This window comes from Phalangium opilio, unplaced genomic scaffold (genome assembly GCF_054372755.1).
Source record: "Phalangium opilio isolate 3A_F unplaced genomic scaffold, DU_Popi_V2 ptg000055l_1, whole genome shotgun sequence".
NCBI classification, from domain to species: Eukaryota; Metazoa; Arthropoda; class Arachnida; order Opiliones; family Phalangiidae; genus Phalangium; species Phalangium opilio.
The window spans coordinates 3,271,920-3,285,851 of NW_028324174.1; the positions used below are offsets into that span (position 1 = coordinate 3,271,920).

General features: G+C 35.2%; 1 protein-coding gene across 1 annotated transcript; it reads right to left on the reverse strand.

Moving 5' to 3' along the window:
* Nucleotides 1–5,218: 5,218 nt before the first annotated feature.
* On the reverse strand, nucleotides 5,219–6,434 carry LOC149668642 (uncharacterized). Its single transcript, XM_089840837.1, has 3 exons — nucleotides 5,951–6,434; nucleotides 5,418–5,754; nucleotides 5,219–5,346 (listed from the first exon to the last, which is right to left on the reverse strand). The coding sequence occupies exons 2-3, from the start codon at nucleotides 5,703–5,705 to the stop codon at nucleotides 5,239–5,241; spliced, it is 396 nt and encodes a 131-aa protein (XP_089696963.1). The 5' UTR covers nucleotides 5,706–5,754; nucleotides 5,951–6,434; the 3' UTR covers nucleotides 5,219–5,238.
* Nucleotides 6,435–13,932: the final 7,498 nt, after the last annotated feature.

The following is a 13,932-nucleotide window of genomic DNA, read 5'->3' on the forward strand; positions in this document are numbered from 1 at the left end:
CCGGATATTCCACTGGTGGAATAAATGGAGTCAAGTCGTCATACGTGGCGAATCTATACTTGCTCCTCAATTCCTAATCACTAATGTAAGGTTTTCGAGGTAGAGATACTGCAGGTGTTAACCACAAGACGTTTATTCTCAAAAACGACGTAATTCGAGGATACGTAATACTTCCGTAGAGGTAGAGGTATAGTTGGCATGGCATTAATAGCGTTTTAAATCGGACAAATATATACGTAGAACATCATTGACTACGATTATTTACACATATCATTGACAACTATTCTCCGGATTTACGTTTCACAATTGCCTACCTTTCTGAACGTTATCCAGATATGTGACCCATTAAAACGGTTTGGAAGAAAACAGTCAAAGGTGTGGAAACTTCAACTCGTGACTTGAGGATTGTTGAACACAATAGCTGTAACACCAGTGTAACATCTCTTAGGGAACTTGCATGTGTAATCTGGGAGACTTTTCTTTAGAGGGTTTTAGAATTTAGTTTAATGTTGGTTAAGTTGTCTAGGGGAATAATTGAAGAGTGTCATCATTGGTTAATAATATGGACAACGGGCCGATATGACTTTATACTGTATTTATTAAGACAGTCCTTTTTGGACAAGACTTAATGGTAACGCGATACTAATAATAAAACGCAATTAATGATAAGATAATTATGCATCATATGTTAAATGACTATAATACACATTACATAGAAGGGGGAATGGCTGGATACCCTTGTTTTACGGGAGTTACGTTAATGACGCCGGCTTTTACGGAACTTGTGGTAGGTGGTCCTACGCGCACATTGTTTTAGATTAAATTGTTTAGAGCGTAATCTCGCGGACGGCACTGCTCGAACCATTTGCGCACATATAGTTTATCTTGGGTGGCAAATCTTGGCCCACGAAGTCAGGGGTTTCTCGGCGCGGTCTTAGAAGTCGTTTCCGTATAGTTTATATGAGACGGTAATGTCCTGGGCACGGTCTTCGGGTGGTGGAGTTAGATTTCTCGGCATTTAAGTTTGTTCAACGTCTATCATAGATAGATCTAGCGGGCACGAAGTCTTAGGCGCGCATCCGTCGTTGACCAGCCTGGTCCCTCAGAGGGTAAAAATACTAGAATCTCCTATCTGGTAACATTTCTTCCTCTTAAAACCTCTCATCGTTTGAGCCGGGTCAGGTGATGTTGTTCTTAGTATTCGTCTGAGCTCGTATTCACCTGGCACTCAGAGAGCTCGTGATTCGATTCGGTTTACAGGGGTCGCAGGAGGTTCTGGTTTAATTTGCCGTTAAAAGAGTGGCGGGTCGTTCTGGTTGACACAGGGCATTCGTTCCGGCTCGCGCAAAGGGTAACCAGCTCTTTTGGGGTAATCCAGCCATAGATGTAAACAAGATTTCAAATGATATTTTAAAGGGGTAAACAAAAAAGGTTTTCAATTAAATTGAATTGATATGCAAAAACATAAAATAAACTGGTATGCGTGACAATAATATGAATTACTGAAGAAGGGTAACTAATCCGTTACAAATCTCTTAGGCGATTGAATTATAGGCCATAACTGAACACCTAGAATGTATTGTTAACACGACATATAGGGAGACAGCAATGGCCAGGGAGGGAAAGAACAAGCGCCGTCGTGCAACCCCTCTACTGGTGGAGCGTTTTCATGAGCGAGTACTGTGATCCCTCCTTAGAGGGGACGACACCGACGTAAGAGATAGAGACCCGTGACGTTGCAAGATATGGTGTGCTCTCGCTCTATTATTATAGAGCCACCAATTTCTTAGTCATCGTGAAGACATAAATTCTAATCAAATTCGTTATACTTCTGAACTTTCCAGCGCACCAACTTTCAGATCAAGGGTGTTAACAGGAGGGTAAAGAGGAAGATCAAGTGCATTTTTATCGAATCTTCCATTAATTATAAGACCAATCTAAATAGTCAACCGTTCAGAAAATATCTCCGACTTATTACAAAATTCTAAGTTGTATAGATTCAGATTTCATGGTTAAATAGCTGCGCATCAATAATATCTTGTCACGCCCTGCCTTACTGCGAACCAAACACATGTGGCACGCGCTATTTTCGAGAGCAATTATAACGCGAGAAGTGATAAACAATGCGCGGGATGTCAAAAACGTAACGCGCGATAAAGAGTATGCTAGGAGTATTTTGTTCGCTTGGTTGGAGGCGCTGCGTTTAACAGTGAAATGTGAAACTATTTTGATCTTTATAATAGCTCGGAGATATTTCCTGAATGATTAACTATGCATATAGGTCTTATAATTAGTAAAAGAATGGATGAAACGAATGACTTGGTTTTTCCTCTTCACCCTCCCATTAAGTGCCACAATGCACGAACGAAACAGAAGAGCATTTCGGGGAAGAAGGTGCCATGAAATCAACCACAAATTCCATGGTTCCCCCATTCTATGGCCTGATACCCTACAAGGTTCGCGTTGAAGTATAGTTGCCTGAATAGTAAACAATTGAAGCCTGTCATGGGGCCCATAATGACAAAATAAACGTGGTTGAGTGAGCTTTCATTCTGTAACCTTCAATGTGACTTTGGTCTTGATGCCATAAATAGATTGGCTTTTTGGAGCCACCAAAGGGTAAAATTGTCTGGCACCTCCGGTGAAAACGTTCGATAAATCTTCAAAGTAATACAGTGACAGCGGTTTAGAGATTCCATGGCATTAACGTCTTATTTGATATTAAACATTCTTAGTGACACTAACCCTTTATGCGGTGTTCAAATCCCCTCCAGTATGAATAACCCTACGTTTAGTAGATTAATTCTGTTATTTTCACGACCTATGTTTTTTATTAAACCTAATACGTATTCATTTTTAATGGGTACTCAGTGAGAACGAATTTTGGTGTAGCTAATTGTTAAACAAGCCGTCGCGCGAGAGAAAGTTTTTTTTGGACACGACTGTACCTTCATGAAGGTTTGAACAGAGACATAATTGTGGAATCCATGGTAGATAAAATACTTGTCCAAAAAGTCCATTGTTATCGAGGAGTTATAAACTTCAGGGAAAAAACAATTTATATAATAGATCCATATAGAAGTGTTCCTTACGAAATTCATTTCCGGGTTCTGCTATTTACCGCTTACTTAGCGTACTACGTGGCTGACCACGATTTTGACCCCGAGGAGTGGAAATTCTTTGCGACTAACGATTGTTCTGAACAGCAAAATTCTTGGGACTGTGGTTTGTTTACGAGGCTCTACATATATGCCATAGTAACGGGTAAAAAATCTCAAGAAATAAAAATTAGTGGTTTGGATGGACGAAAATGGCTGTATAGCCTAAATAAAGCGTGTAACCCAAAAGTGCACTGGCTGGGGAGGTCCTAATTTGCAGATAAAAGTTTTACAAATTTTTTTACAAACTTGCAGATATTTCCTGTAACGAACCCCTCGAAAAGTTTGCAAAACAAAAACCTAATTTGCAGATACTTTAAAACTATTTTTACAAAATTGCAGATACTTTTTTTTACAAACCATATACTAATTTGCAGATAGAATTTAAAGTTTTTTACAAACTTTCAGATACTTTTTTTACAAACCAGATTTTCGTCTGCTTACAATTTAAGCATGTGAACATGTAATCTCTCAGAGAAGTTAAAAAGCTACATCTTAATTGCCTAACTTTTTTAATACTGTAGAAAGACACTCTAAAGGAAATGATTTTACCAACTAATTAATTGCGTAACTTTTATTGGAAATAATGTAGAAAGACACAAAAAATTCTTACAATTATTAGTGATTTTCTTTTTTTTTTTTTAAAGTAAAATTTTTTCCTTGACCTTTCTGAGTAGACTCTTTCTCAGGTATACTTTTAAATTGTCTAAAAACTTGTCCCTAAATCAGTTTTAATTAGTGTCAAAAATTAATTAACATTTATTTGTATATATTATTTACCATTTTCATAGGATTTAATGGGAAAAAAAATCAAGAAATCGACTTTGCAGATACTTTTAAATTTTTACAAACATCTCCAGAAATGAGTTTTCCTCCAAGGAAATGGTACCAATTAGTGTCTAAAATTAATTAAATATTATTACTAATTATTATTTACCGTTTTCATGGGATTTAATGGGAAAAAAATCCAGAAATCAATTTTGCAGATACTATGAAAAATTCTCCAGAAATGAGTTTTCCTCCATGAAAATGGTACTAGTTATTGTATAAAATTAATTAATAATTATATCTAATTATTTTTTAACATTTTCTTAAGATTTAAAGGGAAAAAAATCAAGAAATCGATTTTGCAGATACTTTGAAAAATTCTCCAGAAATGAGTTTTCCTCCAAGGAAATGGTACCAATTAGTGTCTAAAATTAATTAAATATTATTACTAATTATTATTAACCGTTTTCATAGGATTTAATGGGAAAAAATCAAGAAATCGATTTTGCAGATACTTTGAAAAATTCTCCATAAATCAGTTTTCCTCCATGAAAATGGTACTAGTTATTGTATAAAATTAATTAATAATTATATCTAATTATTTTTTAACATTTTCATAGGATTTAATGGGAAAAAAATCAAGAAAACGATTTTGCAGATACTTTGAAAAATTCTACAACAAAAATTATTTCAAGGGTGTAAGGAACATAAATTTTTAACACAAATTATACATTTTTCATAAAACTTTTTAATAATTATTCATGTAATATTCAAGGGAAATAATAAAATATCATTTACAAGCAATTTTTTTTAATACTGAATATATCACCTTAAAAGAAATTTCTTTTTTCTTAAAAGTTCTTTGGCCCCATGAGGTATTTTAGTTATCACATATATTTTTTATTTGCCTTTTCAATTTTATTTTTTTCCGTTCTATTAAATTTAATTGAAATATATTTTTTTCCTTTAAATTGCAAGAATTTTTTTCTTTTAAATTCCAAAAAATTGTTTTTTCCTTTTTATATTGCTTTCACTTATTTTTTTTCCTTATTCCTTTCAAGTGAAGTGTTATTTTTCTTCCCTCTATTCCAGAAACAATTTTTTTTTAATTTTTTTTAATATTAGTAGAATTAAAAAAACATATCCCGTTCAAAAGAAGTTGTTTAACGAATCGAAAAAATAGAAAAGAAATTCAACGCTTAAACATTTTTTTCTTTCCCTAAAAAAACACTTTCAATTCCAATTTTTTTTTTGCTTTAAATTCGAAGAAATATTTCTCCTTTAAATTTGTAAAAAAATTTTCTGCTTTCACTTAATTTTTTTTTCTTCCCTCAAAAACATTTTTCTTTTCTTTATCATGTTTATTTTTAAGAGCAGCAAAGTGGTAGTGGGTGAACCTGTTGTTCAAGTTATGATATCTCTGTATAAAATGGCAGAAAGTGTTTTAAGAATAATTATTAGCATTTCTTTAAACATTTAAATTTTACAAACTTGATAATTTTCTTCAAACTCCTCGTCATCATGGTCATCGTAATCGGAATCCCTAATAGATTCTTCTTCTTCATCCATCAAGTTCTCGTTCTCTTGAATTTCCTCGTTTAATTTTTTTGTTTTCTTCTGATGGTTTTTTTCCCCCACAGCTATTGCTTCTTCTTCATTGTTTATAATTTTATTTTTGGGTGGTAGAAGCCTGTCCATCCATTTCGAAGTTTCTAAATACTGCCCAGCTTTGCAGTATTCTTTACCCCTCTTTATTTCACCACCCGTCTTCTGGATCATTATTTTTCTTATTTCCTCTTTTATCAAATGATAAATTGGGATGCCTCTCCTATACCATATTAAAAACCAAGGTTAAAATTGGAAGACATTATTTTTATTTAATTCTATATTATTAATTGAAGGGCCTGTGCGAATACTAAGTATTAGGGATCCGAACATTGTCTAAAAGGCTGGGCATGTGCGCCTGCTCTAAATTGAGCCTGAAGTAGTTACGTCATATAGACGGATTTAATTATCAAACTTACCCGTCTACCAGCTCTCCTTTTAAGTGAATTACGTTGAAATCTATACAAAATAATTTATTTTATACTTATATATATTACATTAAAACTTCAACAGAAAATATTTTTCCATTCTTGAAAACACACCTTTCTCGCCAACCATGTACCCTTTAACGAAACTAACGTATTCTTCAACTTTTGATGCCAGTGTTTCAAGAGGAGTTAAAAAAATAACTTCTTTCCCCTTTAATAACTCTAGTAACTGCACAGTGTATGTCTTTAAGTTAGCGAAATGTTTGTCGTTGTTAGTCTTTCTTAACTGAAATAAATTTAAACTCATTCAACAATTGACCAGAACTGTTTCTTTTTCGAACCGTTGGCACAGCACAGTAATATACCTACTACCGCTCTAAATTACCAATTGACAACATACCGAAATGTTTGAATGGTAATTTAACGATAACTGGACTAAATTTGTCACTAGTACTAAATCAACGTACTTATGGGGACATGACAAATAGAAACAAAATAAAATCATACTTACGTCTTGTAGTTCATAATTTCCTGTAGAAATTATGAAGCTTGTATGCTCATTTAATGAAATGTTCTTCTCAAAATAATCCGCAAGACTTTTTATTTGCGAGTGCGGTCTTGTATGGCCAATTATTTTCTGCCACCCCTTGACAGCTGTTAAATAATAATAAAGAAAAGTTTAATCACATGAAAAATTATACAATATATAATATTACATTCGTAATATCCTTCGTGTTTTAGGATTTCAAGAGCAACACCATCGCCCACAGCCACGAAACCCCAAATGCTTGAAATCAAATCTTACAAAAATGATAAAATTTTAAAAATCACCCCTAGACAAGTCACCGATAGAACACTTTGCTTACTTTGGTTTTCCATTTTTTGCGAAAATTCTTGGCTTTCACCAATAGGCATGATGGAGTCTTAAAAACATTTGTTTGTTATTTGTTGAAATATAAAGTACAACAAACACTTTATCTCATATCTATATTAACGGAATCCTCAAAGCGGGTACAACTTACCATAGATTCTCTTCACTTTAAATGTTTTCCTACGTTGAGCTTCTGAATCTGAAGATAACAAAATAAAATTTATTGGTACGCAGCAAAGTATTGCTTTTTTCAAGCGTAGAATGGGATGGAGTATAATTGTTGTTAGAGCTAATTGTGGGCTTGCGCTTTTTATGTTAACCCTGTTAAGTTACATTTTTCGCGATAACTAGCTTCTACTCGCGAGGCGCAAGGGTGATCTACGCCGTTTCGGGAAAGTACAACCAAACCATAAGGCGAGGGCTTCGCTCCTTTGCCGTTGATAGTGTTAGGGAAGCTTCAATATGCGAATAAATATTTATACTATATCCTTGAAAATTATTTTATCACCTAATAGAGTACGAAACTAATTAATTTTTGTCTTTAATATATATTTAGCGATTTTTAAATCGTTTTGGGGGAGTTACATGCAATGCAAGTGACTAATTACCGGACCTCTAATGTTCTACAAGAGCGCAAAATCGAAATTTTAATTAAATTAAATTTAAATATAATATGAAATTGAGGTAGTGACAGAACGCTTGAGATGGACAGAATCTCCAACATCGCATGAAGTGTGGAGTTACAAAGGGGCTTTCGGGTATATGTAGCTGTCAAGTTTTCTTTAATTTTTTAAATAATAATATGAAAAAAAGCAAAAGTGGATGAGAGGAAAAGTATGAAAATGGCCAAAAGTCGCGACTCATCAGAGTTTCGCCGTACTTGACCGTTTTATTGGCGTAGCTATACTGGGCCTTTTCACTCCCTTAAAATAGGTCTTGTGTTAATTCGCGGTTTCGCGGTTACCGTCGTCTGCTATTGTGTATGCTAGAACGTCCTCGATTTGTGTTTGTAGTCAGGACAGAGTAGCTGGTAATGTTTTAAAAGGTATTTGAAGGTATAATATGGATTTAAGTAAGGTTATCGAAGCAATATAAGAGAACATAAAACTAGATACGTTTAAAACAAAGCTCGGTAATTTAGCTACAGCGCGAGCAGCTTGCGTCGTGATGCGCGTGATCGAGTGGGCTATGGTTAAACCAAGGAGCATAAATGTCTGAACTACTTTCAGTCGCGAGTTTGCAAGTCCATCAGTCACTAGTAAACTAAATAGTTATTGGCGAAACTTTGATGTCCGCGTTTTTCAACACAGGCTCTATGGCCATTTTCATACTTTCCCTCTCATCCACATTTGAAAAAAGTTATTGAATTACAATTTAATTTTCTTTTACAGCCCCTCATATTGAAATTTCCACGTTGCGACATATTTTGACAATTGACGAGACAATTGACTTCAGAGAATAAAAATTCTTCCAGATAGAATTGAGACAAAAAGACTTGAAACAAAGAACTCGACAGTCTTGAAACGACTGGTCCCGCGTTTTCTGCAACGAGGTTAAATGGTTCAGTTTTCAAATTTTTATTCCTCAAAACCAGTTTAAAAATTAAATCGGAGGGGCGTCAGTGGTCCACGGTACCACTGAGAAATTTCAAGGGTAAACAGAGTCCAGACATTATTCTCAACTATTTTAATTACCCACTTCTTTAGTTTAGCAGACGACGCGCCCTGGTCAATGGTCATAGACCAGTTTATTTATTCCAGGCCAGGAGGTTTGCTGACCCAGTGTCCAGTTTTAATAATATCTTTATTTCCGAACCTGGACCGAGTGGGGAAATGTAAAGCCCCGCCCATTGACATGCGCGAGCCGATAACCACTGGATGTTTTCCTTTCAACAGCCATAGCCCACTTAATCACGCGCGTCACGACGCAAGCTGCTCGCGATAGCGCGAGCAGCTTGCGTCCTGTTTACCCTTGAAATTTCTCGTCTTGACGCGCGTGATCGAGTGGGCTATGCAACAGCATCAAGTAAATGGCGGTAAAATCTACTCTTTGGCGCGAAGTTTAAAACGCTTAGTTTTCGAATATTGGTGTTGCTACAGATAAAGTTAGTTCAAATTTTAATATAAAGGTGAATATTTGTGTTATTATATAGATTTTACAAATATATTTCTCACCATGTTTTAAACACAAGATACACATAGTTTATTACTAAACAATAAAGGATTTACCTGAATTATTATTATTAATCCCGAAGCTAGAAAAAATGGTTTAATTTCTTGGTAGATCGAGCGATGATGCCTTAATTGTAAAATACCTTCAGGCCAATGTTACTAATTAGTGTCTAAAATTAATTAACAATTATTTATAATTATTTTTCACCAATTTTCATAGGATTCAAAGGGAAAAAATTTATTTGGCTCATCGTATGCCTATTTTTTTTACAGAAATGATGAAAAAAGAACCATATGAAAAGTTTACTTGCTTTTATTTTTAATAATTGTTATACAAAGAAGTTGAATTCAAATATTTTCAATATATAATACTAGCATTTCATAATGAATTAAACACCGCCATAACAACCTAATAATGTTTTAGTTAAATTCTCAATGAACCCAAAAAGTTATATATAATTGTAGTGGCTTCAAGTGATCCAAACAGCTTTAGAAAATACAGTTTTCGATAATCGACGAATCTCATATGAATGCAAGTTTAAATGCACCGACAAGATTTCATTTATTAACTGTCATTGCGTTTCATTCTAAAACCGAAACTAGGGTGGTCGTAGTTGTGCACTCCACTGGTTTATGTTGCTCTGTTTTACAGAGGCGAGGCGAGTTTACGAATGATGCACTACTACCATAATCACGAAAATTTCATCCAATAATTTCTGTGGAATTGCGATTCACTAGTCAATTATTACTGCACATGTCGTAGTCAACATTACTCTATCTTCATGTAGTAGCACTGTCTTCATGTAAGTTATTCAACTTGTCATTTTTAAAAGTTAATTGTAGCGCGTTTCTCGTGTTACAAACGTGGCACAAGACATTTTCTTGGTCTTTACTCGAGGTGTTGTTTTTATTAACTTCGAAGCATCCGCGTAAATGTTCCTCGGTCGTTTTTAATGTCTTTCAATTTTTGGGTTATAAAATATTATTTTATCTTACAAGTAACAGAAAAATGTTTCGAAAGCTAAAGGTTGCTATGACAGTGTTAATCACTAATAAATACCTAGCACAATAAAAAATATTATATATACTCAACCGTAACACAATTATTACTTTACTATAGCTATTTCACTCCTTAGTTTCGCGCCATTTCTCGTTTACACCATTTTCAACAAAGTTGCTAACGCATAATGATGTAATTGACCAAACTTAATGAGTTAAGAATTTCAAGCCACAGCCACGGATTAGTGTAACAGTAGTATATAAATAAGAGAACGGGATGGGTATGAATTTGCCATAGAGATAACATGGGGTATGATACCCTATGGGAAAATTAACATTGGGTATGAAAATTCGACGGTCTTGAATTTTTCCGAAGCGGCTTTTTTGTGCACCTTGGACGGCATGGAGAGTACGTAAGTTTTACGGTAAAATGAGAACAGAGCGGGACGGGTATGGACCATAGAAATAACATTGGGGGTATAAGTTTTGCCGCCTCATAGTACGGTAGAGGCTGACAAAGGTAGTACGGAGGGTCCGTACATAAATCGACGAGGGGGATTGGATTCTTACCCTTTCAGAGTACGGGAAACACCGAATTAATTGTACGAAAATTATTTGCCTAATCATCGGTGCTTTCCCTGGTATATTACGGGAGTCTGGGGTCGAAAGAGAACGAAGAGTTCTCAAATTTCCCATCCGAGAGAGAGATAGCTCTAGTTTCGTTACGATGAGAGAACGCGAGGTTTGGAATTTCATAAATTGTTTATGCTTGCGTTTCACCCGTACGAGACATTTGTCTGCGGCGGTGTGTTTTTTTTTTAAATAAGGAAGGTAAATCAGAGTATAGGAAAGAAGAAAAAGATTTTTTTTTTTTGGTGTGATGCGAAATTAAGCAAAATTTTGACGGTCTTTGAACAAATCGCGTACGGTTGGATATAAGAGATGGGGAAAGTTTTGTATACGTACAGGGTGATAGAAGAAACATGAGGCATAGATTAGGGATATACCCCTATGGAATATTACCATAGGTATATACATATTATATGGATTATAGTATTATTAAGGTACAGTTTTCAAAGAAGATATACAGTAGAGTATGTCTATATAATGAAGCAAAAGAGGAATATCTTTCGGAGAGAAAGGTACAAAGTTCAACATAATTTTCGAGGAAAATTTACTATATAAAGCTGAATTTTTACATTTTAAACATCATTCTGAATTACCTTCTGCGAGTCTCTTACACCTCAGAATTTACATAATAATATGATGTAAGTATGGTAGTCTATACCTTGATATTTTACAGTATTTACAAGATATTTTCGAAACTTATAGGAATCCTCTCAAGACTTTCCCTATTTCTACCACCAAAGGGGTAACGGTTACTCCAGATTGTAACATTTTTATCGGAACTTTGGATGGAAGTGTGGGCATCGCTTTAACAGAAAGTCATTTCAAACAACTTCGGGACAAGAACGATCAAATATCTTCATTCTTGGGAAGCGATTCCATTGAAAATACTTCGTTTTTCTTCGAAGGATCAGAAACAAGACGAGTCCAGCTAAGCATTTTCCAAAATCGGAGAGTGGTGGACGTGAGAGAAATCATCCTCGGAACTGGGACGAATTATGGAAAGCAGTACCTAACCAAAAGGGGTTTTACCATATCGCAATACCCTTGGAAGACCTTGATGGACAAATACGACGAAGTCATATCGTATCACAACGAAGTGAAACGGGTCTTCAAAAATATCAAACGAGACGTACTGGACCATATTACTGAATACGTGGATAAGCAATGCAATGGTTGCAAAATTGATCATCCTTCACAAAAACAACACGATTGTCTGATGATTGATTGGAACACCCGTTTAGACACGTATTTTGTAGACGCGATGGATACTATTAGTTATTCCGAAATTACCCATAAAATTGAAACCTTTTTAAATGAGGATATTCGCGATGCGATTATGTCTTTCATTGTATGTAACGCTAAAAAGATGTTGTATAAAACTGAAGATTTTTAAACAATAAATATTTAGTATTAAAGTCTCAATTCTCTAAATCGTAGCTCATTTAAAATCATGGACCCAGTTATGAAGCATCCATTCACTGGGCTTGTCTCAGGTCCCACGCAATGTGGCAAGTCACATTTCATTGCCAAATTAATTAAGCATAATGCGTCCTGCATTTCTCCACCTCCCCAAAGAATAGTTTGGTGTTATACTGAGCACCAAGAGAAATTATTTAATTCCGTGTTGGAAAATAATCCTAACGTTGAGTTTCACGAGGGTTTATTAGACCCGAGCAATTTGAATCCCGAGGTTAGAAATTTTATAATCCTCGACGATCTATTATGCGAAATAGCTAATAACAAAGACGTCACTAACTTATTTATTCGAGGTTCCCATCACCGTAACACTTCGGTACTCATTTTAATGCAAAATTTGTTTTATCACGGGAAAGAAGTTAGGACCCTCAATTTAAATTCCCAATACCTCGTAATTTTTCGTTCGGCTAGAGACGTCTCCAGTGTCTTAAATATCGCTAAACAAATTTCCCCTTCTAATACCAAGTTTGTTGTCGATGCATTTCGTCAAGCCGTGGCGAAACCAAACGGTTATTTATTCATCGACCTGAAGCCAAACACTGCAGATGAATATCGACTGCGAACGGGAATAATACCAGGGGAAGAAGCCGCTATATTTGTACCGAAATGACTATATCAACATCAAAACGGGTGTGTAAAAACTTGAATTTTTTAAAATTTTTGAGCACTTGTAACGCGAAACAGAGGAAGGCTATCATCAAACTATCGAATCGTGACGCTATATTAGCCTTAGTCGAATGTTGTATAAATGTACTACGCGGTAACATTCAACTAACAGACGGACAAAAGATACAATTGAAGAAACACCGTAATGTGTTGCATAAACTTTGTAGAAAAATTCCTCTCGCTAAGAGAAAACAGATTCTAGTTCAGAAAGGGGGTTTTTTACCTCTTTTACTTGCACCGTTACTCTCAATCGTTAGTTCAGTTGCTGGCTCTGCCATAAATCGTGCCATAAATAAATAAATGGCTCGGAAAATGATTTTGGTGTCCGAGGACGCTTTACGTCGAATGAAGAATGCTACCACCGAAGATGTCGCTCTCGAATCGGACATACCATCATTGGATAAAGAAATGAAAACTATTCTCGACAATCCTCGTATTTGCGAATCGGAGAAATTAACTTTATATAATCAAACTTTGCAACGACACATTGCATCTAATAGGAAACCAGTTGAAAAACAACAGACATCGGTTAAGAAAACCTGGTACGAAGAAATTGCAACGTCTATCCCACCGAGCATGGTTCCTGACGCGATATCGTTGTACACTTGGACATTGAGGTATATTTCGTGGAACGAACTTGGAGAAATGGAAATTGGGGGAAGGGTCGTGCCCGGATCAAACGTAGTCGATTTAATTTACGATGCGGTTAGAAAAACCACACCAAATACCGACCCAACTGGTTACAAAAGCTTCTACGAAATATTGCAAAATAACAATGTACCGAAAAAATTTATCAAAAACCCTACTAGAGCGCGTGTATTGAAATCATTATTGTTTAACGCGACACCACCCAAACTTAATCAATGGGTGACGATTTGATTGTAATTACAAATAAAACGTTTATCACGAGTTATGAGCCTTTATTTACCTTTCATATCTCAAAATGGATGGTTGTACAGAAGTTGTAGCGCAAGGTATCGTGTCCAGATTATTTGAATCCTTTTCAAAAAATCCAAAAATATTAACCGGCGTCTTAATAATATTATGTTTCATAATAATCGAAGTTTTCGATTTCTTAATATTGTACTATGCAACACGCACATCCGGAAATAGTACCATTTATGGATAAGCTAGAAAATATTTATTACGACGTATCTGAC

Excerpts from the sequence above, each read along its gene's own strand:
- LOC149668642 (XM_089840837.1), bottom strand. The coding sequence starts at position 5,705 with ATGATCCAGAAGACGGGTGGTGAAATAAAGAGGGGTAAAGAATACTGC. Across the intron at positions 5,347-5,417 it reads AGTTTGAAGAAAATTATCAA|AGATATCATAACTTGAACAA; the intron begins GTTTGTAAAATT and ends CATTTTATACAG.